We start from the raw sequence: 26931 nt of genomic DNA on the forward strand, positions 1-26931 counted from the left end.
CTTGGCTGCCCCTTTCCATGGAGAAATTTTCCCTAATGTCCAATGTAAACCTCCCCTGGCACAGCTTGAGGCTGTTTCCTCTTGTCCTGTTGCTTGTTATGTGGGCACTGATATCATCTATACATCTGGTATAAGTATGTACTTATGGGTGATGGGGGACATGGTTCTTCACTGGATCCGATGGAAGATGATCTGCTTTATGAAAAGCTCTGTCTTGACTGGTGAGGGCTGAGACTCAGATGTTTCAAGCTTCCCCCTTCTCCCAGCCTGTGCCTAGACAGATAGCTGTGCCCTTCCCCAGGCCCTTGAGAGAGGGAGAGGCAGGGAATCTGATCTGAGGACCATCTGGATTCTGCCACAGCTCTCTGTGCTGAGCTTGATTTTACAGCATGGATGTGCTCGAGGCTTGTCTTCTGCATTAGTCTCCCACTTGCAGAAATGCCAGAGTTGCTCTTCAGACCCTCAAAATCTGTGAGCCTGCTTGAGAGTGGGATGCCTCGAAGGTCAGTGTATCAGAGTGTTCTCCCAGCAAATACTGGAGCTAGTGTTTTATTCCCGGTATCTGGGACTTAAGGCAATGGACCAAATAGAGTTGTCTTCCCGGTGAAGTCACGGAGCAGGGTCGTGGTTCCTCCCTGCCGAGGGATGTGGGCTCAGAGCTCTCTGGCAATCCCCTTGAAAGATGCTCGCACGGGGGTTACGCTTGGGCGTAGCTGTGTCCTTGGTACCCACCGTGGTACCTTGCTTCAGAGCTCCGGCAGTGATGTCCCTCTTTGGCCTTGCATCCCTGTCCAGTATGCCTGGGTTCTTTTGTGCGAGAGACAGGTCACACGGAACTGGCGTTGCACTGGGAGTCACATCGCTTGTGTTACACACTTAAAGCCTTTTGGAGTACAGCATGTGGCCTGATAGCCCTTATTCTTGTGGGCAGTCTCCATAGCTCCAAAGGAGCTTCTTTCCAAGCATTTGTTGGGAAGAGCACAGGCTGAGCAGCTGAAAACTGCAGGAGGATTTGCAATAGCGTCGTGTGTGCAAACATCCTTCTCTGGCGCATTTATAAAAGCAGGGCTTTCTTCAGGTCCTGCTGAGGGAAGGGCAGGCATGGTGGCAGTCTGCAGCTGCATGTAGCCCATTTAATCCCAGTAGTTTTTAGGTGTTTGCATGTTGATCTCTGTTGCCTCGGTTAAAGCTCTGAGCTGTGAGTTGGCAGGGGGTGTTTGCACACAGCACAGAGTATCTCCGAGTGAATGCCAGGGGACGGGCTCTTCTAGGCGGGCTCAGGGCCACCAGCCAGCTCATTTCTTGCCCGGACTCTTTCAGAATTTCCCTGAAGCTTTATTCCCAAGCGCTGAGCTCTAATCCAGTTCAAATCATGCCAGTTGTGTGACTTTTGTGCCCCTTTCCACAGGCGTCTCAACCTCAGCTCTGCTCTACCTGAAGCTTTGTTTTACTCTCATCGGTGATCTGGTAAAAGAGCTGTTTAAACTTGGACATTTGGCCTTTCTTTCAGTTCAGATTTTTCTAGTTTTCTAAACCAGGAAAAAAATGGTTTGTTTTTTTTCCTTCCGTTGGCAGTTCTCCTTTGAACCTAGGTCCTAAGCTCACAGAATTGCTTGTGATCTTTTTGCTTGCTGCTTTTCATATAAGAAGAGATTCTGTAGGTCAGACTGTGGCCTCTGCATCACCCATTCTTCCTGCTGTTACCACCTGTAATGCCACATAACAATCTGCCAAAGGGGAAATTTCCTCTTAAATCCCCCTTAAAAATGTTTTTTCAGCTAGAAGAGGGGACAAACAGTAAGCGATGTTGTTAAAATGAAAGCGTTATTTTGGCTTTTAAATGTTTACATTACTTACCTCCCTGTCTCTGTTGCTGTGGGACCACGTTTAGGTGTCATGTTCACTATGAAAAGCAGTTGTTCCCATGTAGTGATGCTGAAGTGGATACCCTTGGGGTTTGGCCCCGTAGAGATGCCATAATGGTTCAAACATAATGAAATGAAGCTGGTGCTTGGAGATCTGCCAGCCAGCGCAGTCCTCGGCAAGCCCATGCTTCACCAGCTCCTCATCACTTCGGTGAGAGATTTTTCAAAAAGCTTACGGTTTTCAAAAGTTTCTCATAGATTTTTTTTTTCTTTTTTTTTAAACTTTAGCGAAAATATTTGCTTTTACAATATAATTTTAATTTAGAAGAAACTTGAATCAAAGCTTTGTGGATTCCTCTGCTGCTGAGAACCCCTAGATGGCTTTGGAATGGGAACCGAGGGGATCCGCAGGCAGGCTGTGGAAGCGCCCAGTGTCCCCTCTCCTTCGGACCCAAATGGTCCCTTCTGGGCCAGGGTGGTCACCTCTGCTTCATTGCCTTATCTGCTGAAGCAGTGGCCACAGCGGGGAAGACTTTGCTTTTCTTGCTGTGCCTGTGGGCAGGACGTGCCTCTTTAATCCTAAGGGCTTTAATGTAAGTCATTTCGAGCAGCTTGGGGATTAAGTGGATTTTCTGATATATTATCTCTTTTCCTGATATTTTTTTTTTTTTTATTGTGGAGGCAGTTTCTAGCCCTGAAAGGCAGCTCTGTGAGTGAGAAAGGCAAGTTTGTCTCATCTGGGTTTGGCACCAGCAGATGAGGAGACGTGGGAGCCTGGCTGCCCTCGCTGGTGCCATGCTGTGCTGGGTGTGCTGCTGAGCACATTGCCCCCCTCTGCCAAGTACGCTTTTCAAGAACAGCCAAAACAGGTTTTTTTGCCTCTGATCTGGAGAGGTTTTTAGGCTCGTGGCTTGAAGGCCCCGATGAGGCTTTCACATTGCCACAGGTGAGTGGTAGGAGGGATTTACAGAGCATCTTTGCTGGCTGGAGCGAGTAATACTTCAGATAGCGGTGTGGCTGGGACAGGGATATATTTGATCCTGGGATTTCTACTGAAATTAGAGGGGAGGCGGAGGCTGCTGTGAGGCTCTGACAGCACATTCACACACATTATTCTCTGGGAAATGTGGCAGGCAGGAGTTCTGCATTAACTCTTTTCTGACTAAGAGCAGGGGGTTGTTTTGTCAGCGTGAGCCAGCTCCACCACTCCGGAGTGTGCTGTGGAAGTGCTGGCCGCTGCTCTGCTGCTTCACCACGTCTGCATAAGGCTGCTTTGTCCTTTCTTGCTTTGGGATGCTCATGGTCTGTTTATTTCATGGGACTCTTCCTGTTTCAGGACTGGCTTGTATCTTCTTTTGTAGCACAACAACCCAGGAATCACAGATTTTAGTGCAGCATGTGTAACCTGCCTTGGGGCACAGAGGCAAACCCCGGTGGGATGTGGGAGGGAGCAGAAGGGTGCGCAGCCCTGCCGGGGGGGTGACCGCAGTGCTTTGCAACCTACATGGCAGCTTTTCATTCAGGGGTGGTGGGCTGTCAGCCCCTGAAATGAGTTTCACTGCTCTCTGGTTATTTCTTGAGGCGAGGTGTTGATTCCCAGGTGAGTGGCTGGCAGGACAGGTTGCTGAAGAGCAGCTGTCCCGCTAGGAGCTGTGCTGCCCAGCCCCTGGGTGGAGGGAGGCCTTCTCCAGGGGATGCTGCCGGGGGCAGGCGCCAGCAGGGTGTCCACCGCTTCACTCTGCGAGAGGTCGCTCTGTCTAGGGGCTGTGGCCACTAGTAGTGCTGGATACTGCTCCCAAGTCCTCTTTAATGCTCCTGGTGTGTTTCTAGTGAAATTTAAGTTAGTGCAAAATGCCCTTCTAGAAGAATGCAAAATGCTGGGATTTTAGACCATGACTGACTGAGATTCCGGGGAAGATCTGGTTTATGGATTTGAAGGAGAGACTCTGAAATCCAGCTGACCTGGCACGTGCATGCCAAGCGCAGAGCTGGTTTTCCCTTGTGACTTGTGTTTCGGCGCTCTGCAGTAGTGGCACTTGGTTCAAGGTAGAAGGGGTGGACTTCAGCATCGGCGGGTTCAGGGCTGCCTGGTGCCCAACCTTTCATTCGTTTAGGCTTGGAGCAAATCTATGGGTCGTGCTAACTGAGCTGCATTGGTTGTAACTGGCCGGGAGCAATGCAAATAACTATGTATGTGCTGTAACATAACCCACACCTGTGAAGTCTCTACAGGGGTCTGCTCTTCCACTAGGAAGCCTTTAGTGAAGGTTGCTTCCTCTTATGCGGGTGGAGGAAAGTCTTTGTTCCAAGAGACCTGTCTGAGGGCTCTGTCCAGCTGTTTCCCTACCTCCTTTCAGTTTTCTGCAAGGCGTGAGGCGTGCTCCAGGGATGTCTTTTTGCAGCCCCTGGAGAGGAGGAGGAGCTGTAGCCCGCTCTGCCGAAGGCTTAGGTCAGGTGCCGAGTGCTGAGATCCGTTTAGCTGTGCCAAATGATGTGCCTATGACTAGCCCCAGTGTTTACCTTTCTGGGTCCGTTCAGCCAGGGGTTTTACCAGAGCAGACAACCATGACAGGAATTTTCTGTAGTTTGCTAAGGCAAGGCAGGAGCTTCCCTTTGGAAGAATTGGGTAAGTCCTCTAGGGCTGAGAGTGCTCTTGTTCACATTGCTTTTCTGAGTCACTCCCTTTCCCAGTTCTGCATTTCCATGCAATGAACCAGTGACCTCCTCTTTGCAGAAAAGCAGATATTATATTTTTTTCCTTCCAGCCCAGAGTCTTGCAATCCTATTCAACCTTCTCAGACCTTCCTGATTTTTCTCTGGCATAAAGATAATTGCCTGGAAAGCCCATGACCCTTGGCTGTGGCTGGTGAACCTGCTCATTCCCCCTGTAGTGAAGGCTCTCCTGCTAGCAAATGCTCATCTTTAGGGTTGGTATTCTCACTCCAAATGCTTTACTCTTTTTGATTCCCAGGTGCCAACCTCAAGTCCTTTTGGAAAACGTTGAGAGGGTTTTTTCTCTCTAACTGCTGATCTTAGGGATGCCTTTTGCTAGTCACAGGAGTAGCCAGTCTGGTGCCTGGTGAGGGGAGAGGAGGGAAGGTGATCCAGTCCAGGTGCCAAAGCGTGGGAGGTGTGTATGTGCAAAGAGGACAGATCCCCCTTGCAAGGCTGGAGAAGCAGCTGTGAGCCAGGACAGTGTGGCTGTCGGGAGCAGAGAAGTTGGCTGGTCAGGCGTGTCTCCCTGTTCTCATCCTGCCACTGCTGATGGGTTGATCTGTCAGTCACATAGTGCCTGTGGGGTGATTGCACGGGCTTTGGGTCCAGAGCCCCGGGGATGCACTGCATGGCATATGTGCTGGCCCACGCAGCAAGCTGCAGCTCCATCCACAGGTGTGGATTCTGCTTGCAGGGGCTTTGCATCTTACACTTCTGAAAGCACAGCAGAGGCCAGCTTTGTGCTTTTGGCTGGGCTGGTTTGTCCTTTCTGTGCTGCTTGCTTCCAGTATAGCAGAATTCCCCTAGCTGTTGGGTGTGGGGGCACAAGAGGGGTGCAGAGCAGCAGCTCATTTCTTTGCTCCTGCTGCCTTGTAAACGCGAGGGCTTCTTCTGATGCCCTCACTCCACAAGCTCCTTTGCGTTGCACATTCAGCTCTCCTGCTTTAGAGTCATGCTCACCCTTGGGCCCCTTGTAAGCCCTAGCCCAGAGGGCCGTATTCCCATCCCTCAGGAGGCAGCTTCACCTTGCCCCCTGCCTGGAGGGGGTTCAGTGTGTTCAGCCGTTTTCCCCTTCCTAGATTGACCCAAGGAGGTTTGTTCTCCTCTTTACTTGCCCCCTCAGACACCTCCCTTAGGTGATACCCATGGAGAGCTGTCTCCCACCCTGACAAATGCTGTCTTACTGTTATCCCTGCTTCCCAGCGCGGTTTTTGTACCTACTTTTGCTGTGCTTTTTACAGTCCTTATATGACCTTGAAATATGATGTGGGAGAGAGAGTGGTCTGTGGGTGCTATATAATGCTTGGGTCAACATCAGATGGTGATGGAGGGCTGTCCACTGCTTCCCTGGGTGGTGAGGTGCTGCTTGTGATGTGCCTGAGTAGCAACAAGAGGTGCTGGAGTCTTTTTACTCCAACTGCCTCGCCAAAAGGTGTGCAGGCTCTGATTGTCTTCTGACTAGGGTCTTTCCAGTGCGACACGTTGCTTCAAAACTGGTTGGGACCAGTGGGGCTTGCAGTGCTCCCTCGCACAATGGGCTGTGGTGTTCCCAGCTTGGCTTGGAACCAGCAGAGAAATGCTCCACTCACCACCAGAGGAATAAAGTCCATCTCCACTTTCCCCTGTGCTTGCGATGAAGGTCCTGCAGGGCAGGGTGAAGGGAGCCCGGGGCAGTGGGTGAAGGTGCCCTCTGGCCCTTGCTGGAGCACAGCCCAGGTGCCACAGCCCCGCTGCTGGCTCCACGCTCCCCGTGGAGCGAGATGTATTTTTTCCCTCTTGTCTGGGTTCCCGATGGCAGCTGGTCACATGCACCACAAAGTTTGTTTTGTAAATGCACTGTTCCCTGAAATCAACTTTTCTGGATGGTGGCCTCCCGCCTGTCAAAATAAGTGGTTTTATTTCTGCTGTGCAGCCAACATTCAGCCTTACAGAGTATTTCTTTTAGTGATTTTATGAGCTCTGCAATATTGCTCAAATTAATCTGCACAAGCAATAAAGCTTTCTCCATTGTAACGAAAATCTCCAGCTATTTCAGGCTCTGCCACTTACTCGTTCTCAGTGGAAACATTGGTCGTGTTTATACTGCAAGTCCAATTCATAATGCTGCTTTCGAAAATCAGCCAGGAAGGCAGTAAGTCAGTATTACTCTTGTCAAAAGCTGCACGTCAGAAATTATTCATGTTGGATTTTGTTAATGAGCAATTAGCTTTCTTTAAGAGCCCAAAGACATCTGCAGAAACTACATGTGCTGATGTCATGGCTGAAGCTGCTTCCAAACAGCCTGTTTCTGTGGTTGTGCTTCCGAACAGCCTCCTACCTGACCTGGTGCCACCATCGGCTCTAGACACGGCGGCAGTGCCGGCACAGCACGGACGGTGCCGAATCCCTGTGGCTCCCTGCTCGGCTTGGCCTGGCCCTGGCTCCCAGCCCCACTGCTTTCCCCAGCCCCTGCGTTCACCTCTGGGCACATCTCCGAACAGGCGGTTGGTGCTAGATGGCGTGATTAACCCTTCAAGGAGCCAGGGTAGCCACCGTGTAGAGCAGTTATGACATCTGATTTCTGTTTGCGACTGTCTTGCTCTCGATCGCTCTTAATTAAATTTTCTTTTGCTCTTGTCTACAGCTGGTGTAACACGCTGGGAGGCTGTTCCTTTTACCAATGCCAGAAGAGCCTGAATAGTCTTTTGTGTTTAAGTGGAGATTATTAAATAGCTTTATATTAATTAACTGTATTGCAGGGAACACATGGGCTTGAGGAGATTGGTTTATCCATATGGAAATTACATTGGAAGTTAAATCCATTACCCTAATTGTAAAATTCAACAGTGCTTAGCCAATAACTGTGGAATTGCCTAAATCATGCGTTTGCTTCAGAGCTGGGTAAATGCCTAGTTTCCCTAAATACTTGCTCAAATGAAAAACTGAATTTGCCTCAACTGTCTAGGCTGCTTGGCTGTCCCCGAGAGCGTTCTGGCAAGTGTATTTGCAGGCAGAAGCGGCCGGCGAGGAGCAGGCTCTGAGAGCAGCCCCAGCAGCACGGCCACTCCGCGAGGCTGGCAGGGATGCCTCGAACCTCGGGCGCTCCCCTTTCAAGCAGGGATGTTGCTGTGCCCACAAAATGCAAGTCGCTTACTCTGTTCAGTGAAATAGCTTGGCAGGTCCAAGAAACAATCAGTAGCCAAAATGGCTTGATGGATAACGACAAACAACAAATAAATTAGACGTTGTAAACTGCTCATGGTTGATTGTGAACAGAAAGGGGTTACGTTTGTGGAATAAATGTGTTCACTTCGAGCCGCTTGTTCAGGACTAATTTGGAAAGAAGGCTGGTGCTGGTAGCTGCAGTGCACAAAAAAGCCTTCTCTGCGGCTCCCCTTTTCAAACGGCAAGGACAAAGTATTTATTCAGCTGTCAAGTGGGGAAAGAAAGCAAATTAGTTTTAGGCTGAAACGCTGGACCTATGTTTGCTGCCATAGTTCTGAGGCCAGATGGTGACTTGGACAGCCCTGGGGAACGGGGAACAAGTTTCTGCAGGACGAAGATCAGAGGCAAAAGGAAATACTTGGCGTATCTTGCCGCTCCACTTCCCAGAGCAGAGAAGCTGCGTAAGGCGGCGTTAGGGCGGGATTAGCCGCTCTTCCTTCTGCAGCTGATGGTGTTGCTAGAGCTCGGTGGGTGTGAGGTGTGACTCCCCCACCGGGCGCACAGCTCCCTGGGATGGACGGGGCAGTGCTCAGCGGGCAGCTCGCCAAGGTGAGGGAGGCTTCTCTGCCGCTTCCCCCCCCCCCCCAAGCTCCCCTGCAGCTTCTTTAGTGGCTGCAAATGATTTGGGCATCTGTTTCACCAGGGAGCTGGGGCCTTGGGGCTGGAGGTGGCCTAAGGCTACCCAGCAGTGGCCACGTTTGGCTTGTGCTCCCAAAGCCTTTCAAGCCTCACTTGTCCTTCTGCCTCCATGCTGGCTCATGCCTCTGTTTCCCTGCTGTTGGCAGCCAGTTTGGGGTGTCCTTTAGAAGAGCTGTGGGGGTGACACAGCAGATGGGGTGTCCCAGCTGTATCTGCCAAGGGTTCTCAGCTGCCTGTTAAACATGGGGTGGGCTCCTGGGGGGCAAGAATGCACCAAAAACACTCCAAGAAGCTCCAGAATTGGGATTGTCTGAATATCCAGGCAGAAAGCAAGCTGGAGGAAAGGTCTCTGCACTGGCGCCGCACGCTCTCCATGGAAGGAGTTTTAATTGTGTTCAAACATAGTTTAGCTTCCAGCGTAGTGTTTTCATTTTCAGTTAATTTTTATCCAGTATAAACAAGGTAGGGGGAAAACAAAAGGATTAGGAAGGCTGGGTGGGAGGGGTGGTCTGGCGGGGCTGCTGAGGGCCCCTGGCTCCGACTGGGAGTCCACAGCTGGAGAGGGGCAGGGGATGCTGTGGAGCAGTGCTGGGGCCGTGCGGGGCTGTGCCAAAGGGCCCTGGCGATGCCAGGCTGGAGCAATTAGGCTGCGCAGGTTGGGGGGAAAGGGGTGTTAGCGGAGGGGGGCCGGGGGGTTTGTGCTCCCCGCTAGAACAGTAACGGGTGAACCCCAGCCAGCTCTTCCACTTTCCTTATCACCTGCAGGTTCGTTTGTTTTTCTTTCCTTTTGAAGGAGGAGGATTATTGTGAGCAGAAATGGATGTGGTGGCGAGGCAGGTGCCCATTAGAAATAGATTTTGATCCGTCAGACTGATGAGAAGTCAAGTTCAATGGCTGGGGGGGTCGCTGGTGCTTTGTGCTGGGGGGAGAAGCTGCACACTGTGCCTGGGGACCTGGCCGTGCCATATGGCCAAAGGGCTTGTGTGCTTGCTTTAGCTTTTAATTCTCACTTACTTCAGTTAAAAGCACTGTAAGCCAGGGACTTGCAGGACTCTTTCTCACTGGAGGAAATCGGTGACATGACACAGGTTGTAGGTAACTTTTTTCCTTTCTTTTCTCTCTCATCCTTCTGTCTTTTTACCCTGGGGAACAGAGGTGGGTGTTACAGCCTGCAGAAACCCCCTCCCAGTCTTCCCAGTCCTCCCTTGTCTCCACAGAGCATTGCTCCCCTTAAGCATTGACTTTCGGTTGAAAGGTTGGTGGGAACATTGGATCAGGTTGTCCCATTTCTTGCAACGCTTTCTTTCAAAGGAAGAAGCATCAAATGTATGCATCACTATAAACTTGATGTTGCCACTTCCAGAAGAGCAGGGGATGCCCAGGGAAAATATGGGGTGCTGGGAAGCGGTGCTGCCTGCGCTTCTGCCTGCGCTTCTGCCCTGCCTGCTCCCAGCGCCGGCAGAGGGGCTGGGTGCATGAAGGGCTTTGCAGCTCGTATCTGTGGCAGCCGTGCGTCCGCTTTGCTGTGTTCACCATCCTCCTCTCGTGGGCTTCCCTGGGAAGCCAGCGTCCTCGCCCTGCGCGAGCATTCCCGGAGCTGATGGGGAGATGACACATCTGCTTGTCAAGCCTCTGGACCCTGGGACTCTCCTGAGTTGTTGCAGCTAGTCATCTTACTCTGAATATGAAAAACAGATTCCTGCAGGGAACTGGGGGTTCGGAATTCTCCTCTTGAATTTATTTTTCTTTAAGTAAATTGAGGGAACTTAGCTATTCCACTGGCAGGAAATGCTGAAGGATCTATCTCCAATCATTTGCTCAGATCTCCAGGGCCCAGGGGTTTATGAAAGGTTTTTGCTGTAGACTCCTCACCAGCCCTGGGAAACATCTGTTCTGCATTCTGAAACTCATTTTCCCAGCAGAGCTCGTTTTAATAAAATCATCACTTTCTCTGTGGTTAGTAAATCCAGCGCAATAAAGTGTTTTTTCTGCGCTAAAAAGTTTTTGACCACTGATTAATAAAAGGAAGTTAAAAAGCAGCATGTAACATCAAGTTTCACTTATCCTGTTCTTCCAGAAGCTTCCCTGATGGTTGCAATACAACAGGGTTCAGCAGCACAGAAGCTGTGAGCAGTGGCGAGCGGTTGCCCACGCGTCTCGACTTTGTTGATGCTTCATCGCAGCCTGTTTGAAACCCAGCCTGCGAGCTGCAGCAGGTGTCTAGCCTGTGCGTGGAGCGAGACCGGCACAGCGAGCTGTTTCAAGGCATAGGCAGGGGGGGTGAGATTGTTTTCTAAATGTGTTTTATGGTGCTTTTTTCCATAGGTTGCATCCCAGCTCTGAAACGGCCTTTCCTTCATAGTAAGGCACATCAGGAAAAGTCTTGCTGTTCTTTGATCCACCTCAGACCAGATAATTATCTGTACAGTCAAGTTATTCTCTGCTAAATTGGAAAAATAGGAGAACCTGGCAACATCCTCCACACTCACCGGGGACTCCTTAGTCCTCAGCAGAGGCGATGAACGTAGTGGTGGTAGCTACCTTCCACGTTCAGCTGTGGAGCCTTCCCCTGGGTGGGCAGCATCCTGGGAAGGAAGAGGGGATCCCGTGAACGTGGAGAGAGTCTCCGTCGGTCTGGAGCGGAAAAGTTATCCTGGCTTGGAACTGCTTTGAAAGTGTGAGGTTCTGATCTTAATGGGAACTTCTCCACTTTGGAAAAGAGGGAATGTTGCAAGCTTCATCCCACCGCCCTTCCCATGTCAGAGCGGTTTGTGTTCTCAGCTGCAATTTTTCAGGCACCTACAGTTCCTGTGGGCAGTGATGGGGTTTAAGGCTGAAAATCTGGACAGGTGTCACCTGGAAATGAAGCTTGACCTGTGTTGGGATAGACTGATGTTTCTCCTCCACCTTCAGCAGGGTAACTCTCTTGCCCCAGGGCAGTGTTTTCAGGCAAAAGCTAGAAGAGGGGCAATGTTAGAATGTGTCCAAGTCAGCTGCCTCCTGAGTAGCTTTGAGGTCTTAGAGGGATTCAGTGGGAGGGTGGTGGGTATTTCTGAGCCTGCTGCTTTCCTCTCCTTTTTCAGACATGAAGCCCCTCATGGTTTGTAATCAAGTGGAAGCAAGCACAGAAGCTCTATTTAGTAAGCAGTCTAATTGCCCTCTTCAGTGGTTCAGACTACCTGGCTTTAAAAAAAAAAAAGGCAGAACATGCAGAGCAATAAATATGTTCAAGCCTAAGCTGTATCTTGTAGAAGACAAATTTTCAGGTCCAATATTCTCCTAGTCCTGGCTTCTCCTGTGGGAAGGATGAGTGCTGAACCGAGTTTGCTTCCTGCTGTTTCCTCAGGTGACACATCTGCGGAGCATCCCGTGCTGGTGGTGCGAGGGAACCGCCGGTGGTGCAGTGCTGCGGTTTGCCACAGCCTGCTGCTTTCTGCTGTGCTGGATCCTTACCCGCCACCTCAGGCTGCCGCTCTGGTTCCTGCAGATAATTCAGGCACCTGCTCTCCAGCCAGGCTTGCAAGCGTGCTGGATTTATCTCAGATTTGTGGTGCGTTGAAGCTATAGGACATTTCTTTCAGTCAGCCAAGCTCCCTTGGCAGTGCTGGTCAGTCGGAAACAGAAGAAGAAGTTGCTGTATAAGTGTGCTGTAGGTAGAAGATGGAATATTCCCAGCCCGGGGCAGGGACTCTCATGTGTGCTCTGCCAGGGCATGGACAGGAACGAGCTTATCTGGTTAGAGAGCCCAGCAGTGTCCTGCTGGGGCTGCAGCTGGTAAGCAGGACAAATAGGAAGGACTGAATCACAAAAATGTGGGAGTTAAAGAGCTTGGGAGATCCCGTACAGCTCCCTGCACGGAGGCATGACCTAAGGAATTCTGTCCCACCTGGGCCAGGGGAGAAGCAGACAAAGCCAGGGGAAGGTGACGGGTGGCCTGGCACAGCAGCAGGTGGGAAGTACTGAGAATGGAAGTGTCCTTGGGGAGCTTGTTAACGCTGGAGATACATTGAAAACCAGAAAAGTCAATCCTGTTTTGCCCAACTCGTTATGGGTCACTGTAAGCGGTTAGACCAATCCTGCCTTTTTATTACTGTATTGGCTTTTCGCGAAGCGTCAAACTGAAAATCTCCATTCTCCTTTTCAGTGTTTTAATTACAACAGGCTTCAATACACATGCAGGTGTTTCATGCTCTGGAGCAGCAGCACTGGAATTCGGCCTGCTCTCAGATGTGATGGAATAGTCTGGCAGAGAGGTGCAGCTTCAGGAATGTGTTGGGGGGCAGCAGGACCTGCACCTTGCCCGCAGCCTATGTGTGGCTGCTTCCAGTCACAAGGTGCATTTCTCAGCTTCCTTATTTATTGGCTGTGGCACGTCAGCCGCTTGGCTTTTCTTTGCTAGGGTCCGGCATTAGCATTCTCTTGGGAGGAATCAGGAGAGAGAACTAAATGTCTGTCAGGTCATTTTAATCTTTGGGATGTGTTTAGGTGTCATAAAGATAGGAAACATCTAAAAGCCCAAGTGAATGGGAACAGCATCTTCCAGAGCTACTGTGTATGATTCAAAACCATCCAGGTGGGAGAGAAGGGTATGGGTGCTCCACCCACGTTCTGGTGAGGTTAGTAGTGTTTGAACATACCCGAGATGTCTGCACACCCGTATCTGGCCCTTGTGTGGTGCTCTCCCCTTTCACCAGCTACAATGAGACGAAATATGCAGAGATGATGTAGATTTCATTAGTCACACTGGTTTATTCAAATGTCTCCTTTGCATAAGAAACCAAGGCTTGCAGTGATCTCTGGGAAAGAATGTGCTCGCGCTTGGAAGGGCAGCCGCGCGAACGGCACTGCGGCACGGCAGAGGTCAGCAGCTCGGGCGAGGAGAGGGGGCCCGGCTCTGGGGTTCAGTGCCATCATTTGCAATTCAATCCCATACAGCTCCCTCTTAGGGGAACAATTTGCCAAATGCAGGGTTGTTCTTTTTTCCTAATTCACCATACAATTCACCTCCCAAATTCAATTAAGAAGCAATCTGTTTGCGACTGGAAGCAAGCTGCATTTATTTAGAAATACAAAATTATCCTTCGCTTTGGCAAAGACCACATGCCTTAATAATTCTGGTGGTGAATGGCTGGTTGGGGTTTCCTTTAAGTGGAATAGGTTACTGTGAGAAGAACAGCATACATTTTGAGGGGGGGGTGGTGTCTGTGAGAAGTCCTGGGGATGTAAAATTTAACTGAGAAGAGGAACTTTTGTTGAGCTTGGGCTGAAGGAAGTGACGAGGACTGGGCATGAAAGAAAACAAAGGGAAATCTTAGGATGGGACACTGTGGCCAGAAAAGAGTGATAGAGTTCAGAGCAATCCATCTTGTTGAATCAGGCTTGTTCCTGTTCACACATCTAGTGGCTTTTGTCGAGTCAAGCTCTGTTAAACTATGGCACTTCCTTTGGGAGACAATCCCCTGATTTAGTGTCTCTTGGACCAGGAAGCTTTAACCTATAGTCAGCTGAGAGTCTGGGTATTTTATTTTCCTCTGCTTCATTTTGTTGCTGTCTTCCATCATCCTTTTCCTGATGCTCTAATAAGTATAATGTCAGAGAGGTAGAATTTGATACCATCCTCTCAGCCTTCCTCCAAGGTGTCAGACGCACCTTTTCCCCTGTCCCCGTCCCCCTTGGAGGGGCTGGAGGAAGATTTGCAAGACGGCAGCTCCAGAGCAAAAGGAGAGTTTTCCAGCTGGCAGAGCAAGGCTGGTTCAGGGGCTGGAAGATGTCCAGCTCTCTTGAAAGTGGGACATCCCTCTTGGAAGTGTCCACATGGCATCCAGCAGTGCTGTATGACAAACAGTATGTCCCTTCCTGCATACAGTGGTTGACCATGCTCTTCATGCTTTACTTTGCCACCAAGACTGGAGAAACTTGTGCTTGCTAATACCTCTGCAGAGCTCAGCTCGTTCGGCCTCCCTTCGGCTCAGAGGGGACCCATGGTGCCAAGATGGGGAAGGAGGGGAGGGGACAACAGTGGTGGTATCAGCACCACCTTCTTAAGGCTGCGAATGTGGTACGTGCCCGTTTTGTCTGTTACACAACTTGTGCCCTCTCACCCTAGGAACCCTGGTTTTGAGTTCTCCCTCCTACTATGGTCATCATGGAGAGCCTCCCCACCAAAGAGATGCTGGTTGGTTTTCCATGTTGGGTCTGCAACTGCTCAGTGGCTTGCTGCCCAGGTTGCTGTACTCTCTGTAGTTGCCCTCTGGCTTCTGTGGTGTTCCCGAGTTGGACCTGGCAAAATGGAAAGCTCAGGAAACCTGGAAGACAGACAGCTATAGAAAGAAGAGCCTTGTTCTTCTCTCTTCCCCTTCCCCATTTCCCAGTCATTTTTCTATCCCTTTGACTGCATTTTCTTCTACTGTCTCTGTTGTGAAGGTCCCTTGCTGCTGGATGATCTCTTAGTGCTCCCTCCCTACCCACACTCAGCAGCTGCTGGTACTACATAGAATACGTATCTCAAGACTGTATGACTGGGGGCCCTCCTTGGTGGGAGCATCAACAGATCCCTGGGTAGATCTTTTGGTAGGATGCAAAACCATTAAGCACTCTGAACTTTTTATTCATTTAGACATTTTTAAGAAACTGAAAAATGCTACAGAAAACCAGTAATGTGAAAATACCTCTGCTTCTTTACCCTTTTTGAAATATGTAGCCTCTTTAAGTTTTGGAGTTTTGGGGTTTTTTTTGTTTGTTTTGGTTTGGTTGGGGTTTTGTATTTTTGTATTGGGGGAGTTCATTTAGAAACAGGTGTTTTAGGGAAGGCTGAAGATGATGGTGGTGGGAAGTAAGATTAGAAAATATTTTCTGAACAGAAAAATACAGTCACGAAATGGAGACAGAAGATATGTAATTCAGGGTCTGAAAATGGCTTTGGTTGAAGCAGTTATCCACAAGCTGCCTGTTGGCATTTGGGACTTCTCTGTGTCCGGCACCTCACTCGCCAAGTGCCTATGGCGTGGAACGTGGTCCTTCTCCAGTGTTACCTGCGCGGGATCCTCTCCTACGTGCTGCTCATGGGGGGGGTGGGTTGTCTGTAGGCCTAAGGACTGTAGGTACCAGGGTGGACTTATGTTGCATATAGAAACCTTTATTTTTCTATACTTTTGTATCTTTATATTTATTATATAATATATATTTATACATATATATAATTATATTTAGTATATTTAATTACTTTAGTGGTAACGCTGCATAAGGGAGGGTGATGTTGGTTTGCTTCCTGCAGCACAACTGAGTTTGCTCAGTTGGTATTTAACTTTATAGTGGGCAGAGCTATTTGGAAGTCCTTTGAAACAGAAGTGTGAGCAAGTTATTGTTTGTTTTAAATCATTTTCTGGCACTGGGTGACACTTTAAATCTTTTTCTGTGGCAGAATGGATCCAGCATTGAGGGAAGATCCTACGTCTCCGTCACACATCAGAAAAACTAAAATCAAGCACTGGGCTATTGCCAAGTATTGTGGCACCTTAATGGCCAAAAGACCCATTGGGGTTATAGACGGGGGTCTCTCTGTTCCTTAGCAATGTGACTTTTTGGGGAGCTAGGATCATTCCCTGAGTTTTCATCTTATGGTAGAGGATTCTGGATGCTCTGAGCCGTCCCCAGCCCTCTCGGCATGCTGGACAGCATTACTTGGTAGGGTTGCTTCTGCCAGCAGTGCCCTGTGGTGGGGGGGAGAGGCAGCAGTGCTGTCTGGAGAGGGTTAGGCACAGCGCTGGTGCAGAGGTGCTGCGGAGCTGCTGTGCTTGTTGTGCCCAGTAGCTGTGACATCAAGCATCCTGCAACACGCTGGTGTCTTGTGCATCACAGGAACATTGTGAGTCGGTTTTCTGTGACAAAATAGGAAAGCCAGGCACTCAGGGTAGAACCCACCAGCTTTGTTTTGGTGACTGAGCTGGAGGGAGCTACCTCCAAGGACAAGCTGGGGACCTGGATGTGCTGTTCCAAAAGGGAGGGGTAGTTGTCACAGGTTGAAGCACATGACCCAGGACCTAAGATCCCAGTTCATCCTGGTTTGGTAGCCAGTGGGTATTAGCATCACAGACTTTTATTTTCAGATTAGGCTGAATACAGGCCAGATGTATAGGAGCTGATAGGAGTTTGTCTGAATGTAGATCATCCTTTGCCTTGATAATGTACCTTTTTTAATTTGAGATTTGATAGTGGTACTTAGTATTGCTACCATCCTCCTTGTATAGCCACTATCCTATTCTCAGTAAACCTCCGTGGAATTAGCCTTCCCTAGCAGAGACTTTCTCTCTATCCAGTATATGGGGAAACTAAGGCACAGGATGGTGATGAGTTGCAAGGTGTCATTGCAGGCTAGGAACAAATCCAGAAAAAGAGCTCAGCTTTACCAGGCTCTTAGTCCCTGCTCCCCGTACAGGGCAAGCAGCCAGTTTCTGTGGCCAGCAGACCCCCAGATGGCATCACTGATAGCTGCTGCCCTTCCCCTCTCAGGTCTGCCAACCAGCTCACCAGAAGATGTGTCTTTGCTCTTCTTTCCTTTGCAGGAGGCCTGGGAGAACAGTCTCTTGTGTCAAGTGAGAACACCACTTCGACTGGTCGTAGTAACAAAACAGTTAAAAAGGGTAATGTGGTACCCCACCCAGACCTTTGGGTATCTTTTTATTTACTTTTTTTATCCCTTGTAAAACCATGTTTTGTCCTGTGTACATGCGTGCCTAGGAGACCACCCTGCCCAGGCACCTGCATTTGTTGCTGTTGGTGGACTCTCTGCAAGTGTGGGTTTGCCTTCTGCAGCATAGTGGGCAACCCTTGTACCCTGTTACTCCTTTGCCCAAGCCCAGCTGATGTGCTGGCTGTGCAATACAGGCACCTTATATAAGAAGTGGTGTCTACGCAGTCTTTACACATGCTAGTGAAGCCCAGCTGGACTGCGGCCCCTCTGAGGATTTGGGTCATCCATGGCACAGCAAACAGGGGGTGAGCAGCCAGGAAGCTCTGAATGGAGAAGGTTTTCTGCTGGGTCAGACCCATGCCACGTTGAAAGTGCAGCTCATGTGGGCGCTTGGGTGCCTGAGCAGAGCTGCAGCCGTGCCTGTGCGGGGTGAGGTACAGGGTCTGCCAGGCAGCCTGCGGGGAAGCCTCAGGCAGGATTTACAGCCAGCACCCAGCACCACACAGCCAGGGCTCCTCTATCTTTTGAGCAAGAAATGTAATGTGTTCTGCTCTCCTTTTTGTATTTTTGCTCCTTTTATTAAAACAAAGACGTTCAGTGTGGATGGAGATTTGTGCAAAGTATAGAATGCCCCAGCATTTCCACCCTGAGCATCCCTCCTCCAGCAGAGACCGTCCAATATGTACATATTTCCAAACCACCCAAGACCTAGCATGTGAAAACATATACTTCTATGTAATACTTTGCAGCCTGAAGTATAGGTTTCAGTCTCGGGGGCTTCTCTTCTTCCAAGGCTGACTGGAACGGGTAGTTGTTGTTGTTGTGAAGCTAGCAAAATACAGGATAAGTCTATAGTACAAAGCTTCCTCTGCAGATCTGGAGGAGTAGGGCGAGGCGAGAATACGCAGAGACATGCAGGTTGGTTTGCCCCCCCTCCTGCTGTTCTCCTCGTTTAAGCACCGTGTCCCTGTCTATGAAGCTGCTGTTGGAGAGGGCAAGTGGCTAGGGATGGGGTGGGCTGTCCCTCAGCACCTTTCCAGGAGAACAGGGTTGGCACAGTGCGTATGGGGGCTCCAAGACAAGACAGGCCAGGTAGCTGCAGGTTAACAGTCTCTAAGTCCCAAACAAATCACTGGCAAATCTGGCTGCAGCTGGCTGGTTTGGATTAACCTCTTGCTTTTTCTGTTTTTCTTTTTCTGAAGCTCCAGGGTATTACCTGAGGGCTGCACATGGAACTAAAGAGGATTTAAACAGTATTGCCACTCTGTCTTGCAGACGGCAGGCAGAACGCAACACTTGCAAGGAGACTGAAGAGGAAGGAATATAAAGATGAGTCTGGGATGGAAACACGCTCCTCTCCCAGGGTGCGCAGGGCAACCACATCCCGGGCTGAGAGGATCTGGCCAGGGGGGGTCATCCCCTACGTGATCGGAGGAAATTTCACTGGTCAGTAGCAAAAACATTTGCTCCCTGTTTGCTCAGGGTTGAGTGTCTCAAAATGTGTGGGAGGCCTCAGGAGCGGAGTTTTCCCAGCAATGCCTTGGGTCCTTGGGAGCCTCCCTCCTGAGGGAGGGTGGGCACGTGCTTGTACAAGGAGCTCTGCACTCTGGAAGCCCAAAGTGTGCAGTGATGTAGTTCTTTTGGAGTCCAAGAAATAATTGGGTGACCCTGTCGCTTTTCTTGATTGCTTCAGGGGCCAGCACCCATGAGCTGTGCTCAGCACCTGTGTTTCCAGAAAGGGATCCTCTCTGCTCTTGGAAGAGCAGGAGCAGAAATACCCTGGGTTGCTTTCTGAATCCCCCCTCAAGAGAACTTTCCCTGTGCTCTCCGCGTCCTGACCACCAAACTTCAGGGTCTCCTGTAGGCGTGTGAGGGAGAGGAGCAGTGAGCTGCGTCCCATGGGGGATGAGGAGCTCTCCAAGTGTCCTTTTTATAGCATCTCCTGGCCACTGTCAAAACTAAAATGTCTCTTGGGTGCAGCAGATCTCTTGCAAGTTTTCACATGAAGCAGATGGACAACTTGCCCTGATGCCACCTCTGTTTAGCTCAGTGGTTCCCCATGAGACTGGTTTCCTTGACTCGTGGATGACAAATGCTCTATGCCAGCTCCTCCAGGCTGACTCCACCACCTCCCACTTAGATACAGCAGATCCTTATTCCCTTGAGCTCCTGGGATGTACTTGGTTCCAGCACCCACACTGCTGCCAGGAGTCCATGAAGCCCCAGTGGAAGGTGTTCACCTCCTGCAAAGGGAAGGGCTCATGGAACCTGGTGGGATATTGGGTAGCCTGTTAGCCACAGCTGTCCCCCTACATTTGTCAGAGAACAGCCATCCCCATCCCTCAGGGGATGATGAGAGGGTCTTCTCAGTGTTACATGCGTCCCACTGCCCTGGCCAGCCCGGAGTAGGCAACACCATCCTTCCAGTTAGGTGACTGTATAAGAAGTAGCTCTCACCATGGCACGTTCTCCCTTGTGCTCAGCCTGGTGTTTTGCCTCAGCTCAATCCCACTCTTGAGCTCCTCTCTGTATTTCTTGTGCCTTTCTGACGTACTTAGGCCTTTCTCCACTCTCTAGTACCCTCTTGAGAGTGGCAGCTTGCTCTGCAGCCCGGCGTGCACCAGAGGCAATGCTGCAAGGGCAGTACCATAGGGCAGCCTCCTGCTGTACCGCTCTGGGGCACTGCTTCCCAGCTGTGTGCCTGGCATGGATCTGCTGAGTGACTTCTGGAGGGGCCCCGCTCCCTGGGGGAAGACACATGTTCCATGGCCCGTCTTCTTGCTAGTGTGAGGCAGATGTGACACCCTGCTCAGTCTGAGCACAGAGCAGCAGCGTAGCTCTACACCCGACCCTGAGGCTGCCTCTAGCTCCTGTATAGTTTTTGCTTCTAATCTGAAAGGTAAACCACCTGACACTAGTTTTGAGGAGCATCTGTAGCCCCTGTGAGATTCCTGGGTCTTGAAACATGTGTGGTCATGCCATGAGAGCAACTGGCATGGCTCTGAGCAGCTGGTAGCATGGGCCAGGACACCCAGCAGCTCTGCCTAGTGAGGTGACATTTCTCATATGCAGAAATATTGATATGCTTAACCAAGATTGCTGCCTGTTTAATGAGAGCAATTAATTCATCAAGCACAAGGAGAGAAAAGACTGAAGTAGTAAGTTAGTGCTATAGTTGGAAGTGGGTCCCAGATTCCTAGAGGTATCTACAGGTATAAAATTGACTGTTGGAAGGACTGATTGTTCACCTGTCCAGCTGAAGTCCATCAGAGAGTTTCCTGGAAGCTGGGCCTTCGCTGTTTGCTCTTCTTGGATTTTTTTTTCAGGAACCCAAAGAGCTATCTTTAAGCAAGCGATGAGGCACTGGGAGAAGCACACTTGTGTGACGTTTGTGGAGAGAACCGATGAAGAGAGTTTCATTGTGTTCACGTACAGAACCTGCGGGTAAGCGGCGCGGGCTCCCTGCAGCCAGCTGTGTCGCAGACACCCTCTGTGTTGACAGACGGCATTGTAAGTCTGGCTGTGGGCAGGACAGACCAGTGGCTTCCTGGGGGAATCCGCTAGAGAGATGCTTCTGGTCACTTCCAGTAAGAATTGCCAGGGTAATTTAGTATTTACTCAAGAAGAAGGTGCTAAGCCTTTCTGGGTTCTTTTTCCTGGGACAACACTTAAGTGTATATATGCATTTGTATAGATACACACTTAGGAGTCGTCTTTATACATGCACATGCACATGCAAGTGCGTCCAGTGCATGCCACCGCTGGCTGTCCTGGACCCTGCCTGATGCTGTCCTCGGTTCCTGTTCTCAGCCTTGCTCAGTTCACTGACGTGCTGCCTGGCTTTGTGCATTTTCTTTTCCAGATGTTGCTCATATGTGGGCCGCCGAGGAGGGGGCCCTCAGGCTATATCCATTGGAAAGAACTGTGACAAGTTTGGTATCGTGGCTCATGAGCTGGGTCATGTCGTGGGCTTCTGGCATGAGCACACACGGCCTGACAGGGACCAGCATGTCACGATCATCAGAGAGAACATACAGCAAGGTAAAATAGCACTTTGGGTTATTCCACCTGGCTTTGGGATGGGTAGAAACCTTTCTTGCTGGACCTGTGGAAAGCCAGTGAGTGGTCCATGAGCTGGGATGGAAAGGAAGAAATATTGCTAGCTCTTGCCTAGAATAAGGGTCAAAATAGTGGGGTGGATAGAGATTTTGGATGTCCAACTGGACGGAACGTAAGAGTATATCCCTTTCATTCTAGGCTCCCAGAGATGGAAGGCTTTTTTTTTTTTTCCTCCTTTTTTTTTTTTTTTAAGTGATTTGTTTTTTCCCCTTTGTGTTTGGCATCACAGGTCAGGAGTACAACTTTTTGAAGATGGAAGCTGGGGAAGTGAACTCACTGGGGGAGACCTATGACTTCGACAGCATCATGCACTATGCTAGGAACACATTCTCCAGGTGATAGTCCAAGGTTACATGTCTTTAGGACTGTTTTCAGTAGTTGTGATTGGCTCTGTGGGATACATGGAGCCTAGAAGGAGACCTGTGATCTATTGCAGAGATATGTGGCAGTTGCAGTGAGCTCTGCTGCATTGCAAGGCTTGAAAAATATTGGAAAAAAAGCAAGGTGGGTGAAGAGGAGTATGGTGGACTTTGTTTTCCCCTCCCCACTGTATTCACCCAGTGCTGATAATCCCAGAGTCCTTCCAAAGCTATGTCAGCATGTTTTGCAGCCTGCGCAGGGAGCACGTACGGATGTGTGTGCGTATCTGTCTGTGTGCAAGGAGGGTAATGCTAAAACCAGCTCTGAATCTTTTGGTTGTCCAGCTCGTGCTTTGGAGTCACAACATTGCCTTCTGAGTCCTAGCAGCTTTGCCAAGGGAGAATTTAAACTCTAGTTCACGATCTTTAATTGCTTGGGTGTTTTTTTAACCATTTATGCACGTGCTTTAGGTCATGGCCTCTGCAGGTCTGTGATTCTGTGTGGCTGGGTTCTTCAGGGAGAAGTTTCAGTCCTGTTCCCGTCCCAACTAGCTGGCCAATTTCTGTCTAGGCTGTTTGCCCTCGAGCCCCACCTCAGCCGTCAGACAGAGCCCATTTTCTGATCAGGCAGCTCTGCTGGATAGAGAGGTGAAACGAACATAGCTATTTATGTCCTGGGTTTGGAGTGAGAGTTACTGGATGGCCAGCTTCATATTGCTGCAGTATTTGAAGTTTTTTCCATGAGTCCCACTATTGCTCCTTCTCAAGAGCTGTCCATCACTACATGCCATAAGCAAAGGGGATGTGAGGCAGAGCACAAATATCCACAACTTTGAGAACTTTTTGTTGCAAAAAATAAAGGTGTCTTGGGCTTTAAAAAAATTTCTTACTTCACAGCTGTATGGAATTGCCAAGCCTGTTGTTTTGTGCTTTTGTTTCTGAAGCTTCAAGGGGAAAATTATCAAACTTGCTGAGATGCTGCTTGTTCTGGCAGGAGGAGAAGGTGGCTGGGCAAGGGTGCTTTGTAGCTTTCAGAGATTTCTTTGGATCAGATACCTAAAGCAAACAATTTTTCTTCCCTTGAAGCATCTGCTGGACCCTTCCAGCATTTGCTAGACTCTAAATGGTTAGAATTGTCTTGCACAAAAGCCGGATTAAGTTATTACCACCATTTATATTGTGGATGCCTTTGAGTCTGTGTTTCTTGAAAACCAGGGTCCTTCAGAACACTCCTGGGCCAAAAAGGGATAAAAATGGCAAGAGTCCTTCTAAATTTAAATTGGTGCTTAATAGGATTTTGGAGTCTGTTTTCTTTAAGCCCTTTGTCTGCGTGACCCACCCTCACCCCGGTGCAGTCTTTGTGCAGTAACTGAACTGAACACTGAGTGCCTCTGTGGGCTGATTATGCTCTCGCTGCAGACGGGCAGTGCTGGGAACAGGCTTTTGCTTTACCAAGACCTGTCCTGACATCTGCTCCCCTAGTGCTTTGAGTCAGTAGGGATGTGCGAGCATGTGCATGTCTCCTTCCCACCTTGCTGAGTTCTGTGAGGAGCCCTTGCAGATGTTGAGTTCCAGCGAGTTTCGTGAAGAACTCGAGAAGGTAGGTGGGAATGGGAGAGAGCCCTGCGTGACCCTGCAGGGGAAGGGCTGTGGTGGCTGTGTTAGTGCAGCAGCAGAAAGTCCACGTAGGAAATAGATGGTATGAGTGCCCTGCCGGCGGAGATGGGGTATAAGCCAGGGGCAGGTGAAGGACACGGAGCCATGCTTGTGACTTACTGTCTTGAAGCAACTCTTAGGTGGCACTTAGCACAACTTTGTTGTTTTCGACTCCTGTGTACATCGATGACAGCAAACCAGATGGTGTTTGCCATGGTCAAACGCTGCTGCAAATCCTTTTTATTCTAAACTTTGTACCTAGGACAGGAAGGGACAGTTTTTCTGAGACACAAGTGGAGCATTGGAAATAGCTTCCAGTGGTGCTTTTGAAAATTGCTGTAGGAGTCACACCTCACGTTCAGTTCACACTGGAACGTATTTCTCATTTGTGTCTATGGCTAATAGGAGTACGGCACAAGAGACAATCATGACAGTAGTTACAAGTTTTTACCATTGGGATTTCTGTTCTTGTCTATAGAATCATAGAATTGTTTAGGTTAGAAAATACTTCTAAGATCATCAGCTCCAGCCGTTAGCCCAGCACTGCCAAGGCCACCACTACACCCCAAGCACTGCACTTATGCATTTTTTAAACACCTCTATGGATAGGTATTCCACCCTATCCCGGGGCAGCCTGTTCCAATGCTTGGTCACCCTTTCAGTGAAGACATTTTTCCTAATATCGCATCTAAACCTCCCCTGGTGCAGCTTGAAGCTGTTTGCTCTTGTCCTGTTGCTTGTTATCTGTGTCAGAGAGTTGCCTGTTTTGCAGAGTGTGGCTGCAGGCTTTTATTTCGTGGTGCATTCCTTACAGACATGGCAGCAAATTAAACTGAATATTGCTGTCTCATTAAACAAGGTCCTTTACAGCTGTCAAGGCTCATAAATGGAAGCTTAGCAATAAGAACGTTTAAACTTCCACAGAGCCCAAAGCAGATAGTGAGTTACCTTAATTGACTGAGCCTCTTCCAGTAGAGACGGCAGCACAGCCTGGAGCTAAAACCATGACCTCTGCAAAGCCTGTGCTCGAGCCAGGATGCAGGTAGCACTGCTGGCGTGTTAGGGTGCATCTTCTTGCTGTGTTACCCACACACCATCCTAACCCTGCACCAGATGTCTGTGCATCCTCCACAGGTTTTGCTGTGTGAAGTACAGTTATGTTGTCTCTCTTCTGCATGTGGGGATATCAATACAGAGCTGGGACAAAATGCAGCTGCCTGCAGCTGCCTGCTCAACCTGCCTTGAATATCTGCTTCCTTGGGTGGCGTTTAAGGACCTGTATCTATGGCCCTCAGATGGGATGGGGAATATTCAGTATTTCTTGAGATCAGTTGATAATTTCATAGTGTTTGCATGACCCTTTACACATCGAGGGTGCTATGTGGATGCTGATGACTCTTGAGAGTATCTCTTCTTAAACCCTGTTTTTAGCTGGTAGCAATGGTGGGTGGTTGTGCTTGACTTGCTGCTGCATTGGGCAGCTAATACATGTTCTGCCTGTGCCTGGACAGCAGGAGAATGGGGCATCCATGGCTCCTGGGTTCTTTTCCTACTTCTGGGAGGAGAGATTAGGTGTCTTATTCAAGAGTGGTTCTAGTGTTTGAGTTCCTGAGCTGCTCTGTTTAATGTCTGCTTGGTGTTTATAAATTTGAGACCCCAAATATCAGTGCTCTTATAGACACAGACCAAACATGCAACTTTACATCATAAGTGTTGTTAAGCAAATGGAGTTTGGGCAGACAGCACGGGACCACTGGGACCACAGAAACACCCTGCTCTGCTCTCCACTCCTTTGATTGTGAAAGGAGAGGAACTACACTTACTGCCTCCTAATTCGCAGTTGCATTCAGCAATGCGTGTCAAGGGAGCACAGGATTCAGCTGGTGGAAAAAAGCAAACTGAGAAATGTGACTACCCCAGTCTAGGGTGCAGCCCCCTGGAAGAAAATGTGTTTGGCAGATAACATATAAATATAAAAACAAGGATAAATTCACCGCTGTGGGTTGCTTGCATTGTGTGAGCCATACCCAGTGAATGCTGTGTGCAGAAGGCTGGGGGTGTGCAGTTGTGAGGGCTGGAATGGGAAAAAGAATCAAAACTTTGCATGTGCCAGTGATGGTGTCGCTGTTAAACTTTGTCATTGTCCCTTGGCTGAGCCTGGAGCTCTGCAGAAAGCTTTTCGGTGGCCACAGAAGTGTGTCCCTGCCAAATGCCAAGTTCTTCTGTGAACTTGTGAGGCTTGAAAACTGGCTGTGAGCAAACCGACCTGTTTCTGGGTGTGTGGTGTTTCTGGAATTGGAGGATTTGTTTTCAACACATAAATAAATTCAGCCCGAGACATGGAGCTGGCATGTGGGGTGCCAGCCTGAATTTGTCCATCAAAATGTGATGGGCTCACTTCAGAGCTTGTAAGCACTGATTTTGGTGCTGAAGGGGAATTCTTCTACTGCTGAAAAAAGCCAACATCCCCCATGCAAGAGTTGATTCTTGACCAGATTAAATTCCTTCCCCTTTATTTCTTCCTTCAGTTTGAGTACTTACAAAAGAATTTTCCTCCACAAAATATGTTTAGTAGAATGATATTTTCTGTTCAAGAATACTGACTGCAGCTCTGGACAGCTGTGATCCAAATACTCGCCTTGTGGTATTTATTTAAAATTAAACCAATGCAAAAAAACCCCTAACCCTCTCAAGCTCCTTCCCGAGGCTCTTGCACAGCTGAGCAGCCCAATGAACAGAATTACTTGTGTACTTAGAGCTTAACCCATACTTGAAGACTCTTGTATCAGGACTGGGCAGCACTGACTTCTGTCCTGATTTCCCATCAGACTCCGGACAGTTGTGTCCTCTCGTCTGGGAAGTGAAACCTGCCTGGCTGAGCTGCTGCTGGTGGTCCCAGCTCACTGCTGACCCTGGCCCCTCCCCGCCTGTTGGGTGTTCGGGGCTGTGGTGGAACAGCTGCCATGGGCTGGGCAGCCTGGCTGCAAGAGCTTGGGCTTCACCAACCTGGAGTTGAGGTTCCGGATTCCTCCCTCCCATCACCCCTGCAGTCCTAATGCTGCTTTGGGATGTCTCTTGCATGCAGGCGTTTGCTTGGATGCACAGACTTTGCATTTTGATGGAGCTTTAAACTTTTGCTGGACTGAGATCAGAAGTGCAGTAATGAGCTCCTGAGTATGAAGTACCATGTGGAAGGAATAGTAGCAAGGAAACAGAGGCGGAGACGAGTTATTAGCTTGGAAACTCGTGCAGAACAAAGGTAGGACACTTGGTATTTTTCTCTTGTCTGCGGCAACAACAGTCGCTGCCAGCCCAGCCCCATCTGCTACTGAACAAACTCCCTCTGCTCCATCAGCTTCAGTGTCCAAGCTGTGCTCCTGCTGAGCCAGATGTGCCATGAACTTTTAATTGCCTTTTCTGATTTATGACAAGGAATGTGTCTATACTCAAACAGAGGCAGTAGCAATCTCGATATATCAAAAGGGGAATCTACTGGCTCGGCAGACTTGCCTGTACATTTGGAAGCTATCTGCTGCAGCGAGGCAGCCACCTCGAGGCAAGCCGCTTTCACAGCCTGCATTCCTCCTGCTTGTTAGCATGGGATCCATGGGGAGGGGAGAGGTGTGGGAGGCCTGCCAGGATGGCTTTCTGTGCATCGTGTCCCTTGCCCTGCTTCACTGCTCTG

At 49.5% G+C, this 26931-nt stretch overlaps 1 protein-coding gene across 1 annotated transcript in view; it reads left to right on the forward strand.

Annotated features, from left to right (window-relative positions):
* The window catches only part of TLL2 (tolloid like 2), a 93189-nt gene that overhangs the window by 37590 nt on the left and 28668 nt on the right, over nucleotides 1-26931 (forward strand). Inside the window, exons 3-7 of the mRNA XM_040606625.1 lie at nucleotides 16985-17062; nucleotides 18388-18558; nucleotides 20439-20556; nucleotides 20975-21153; nucleotides 21461-21566. Coding sequence (XP_040462559.1) covers nucleotides 16985-17062; nucleotides 18388-18558; nucleotides 20439-20556; nucleotides 20975-21153; nucleotides 21461-21566 — 652 coding nt within the window. The remainder of the gene's footprint in view (nucleotides 1-16984; nucleotides 17063-18387; nucleotides 18559-20438; nucleotides 20557-20974; nucleotides 21154-21460; nucleotides 21567-26931) is intronic.

This window comes from Falco naumanni, chromosome 9, assembly GCF_017639655.2.
Source record: "Falco naumanni isolate bFalNau1 chromosome 9, bFalNau1.pat, whole genome shotgun sequence".
Lineage (NCBI taxonomy): Eukaryota > Metazoa > Chordata > Aves > Falconiformes > Falconidae > Falco > Falco naumanni.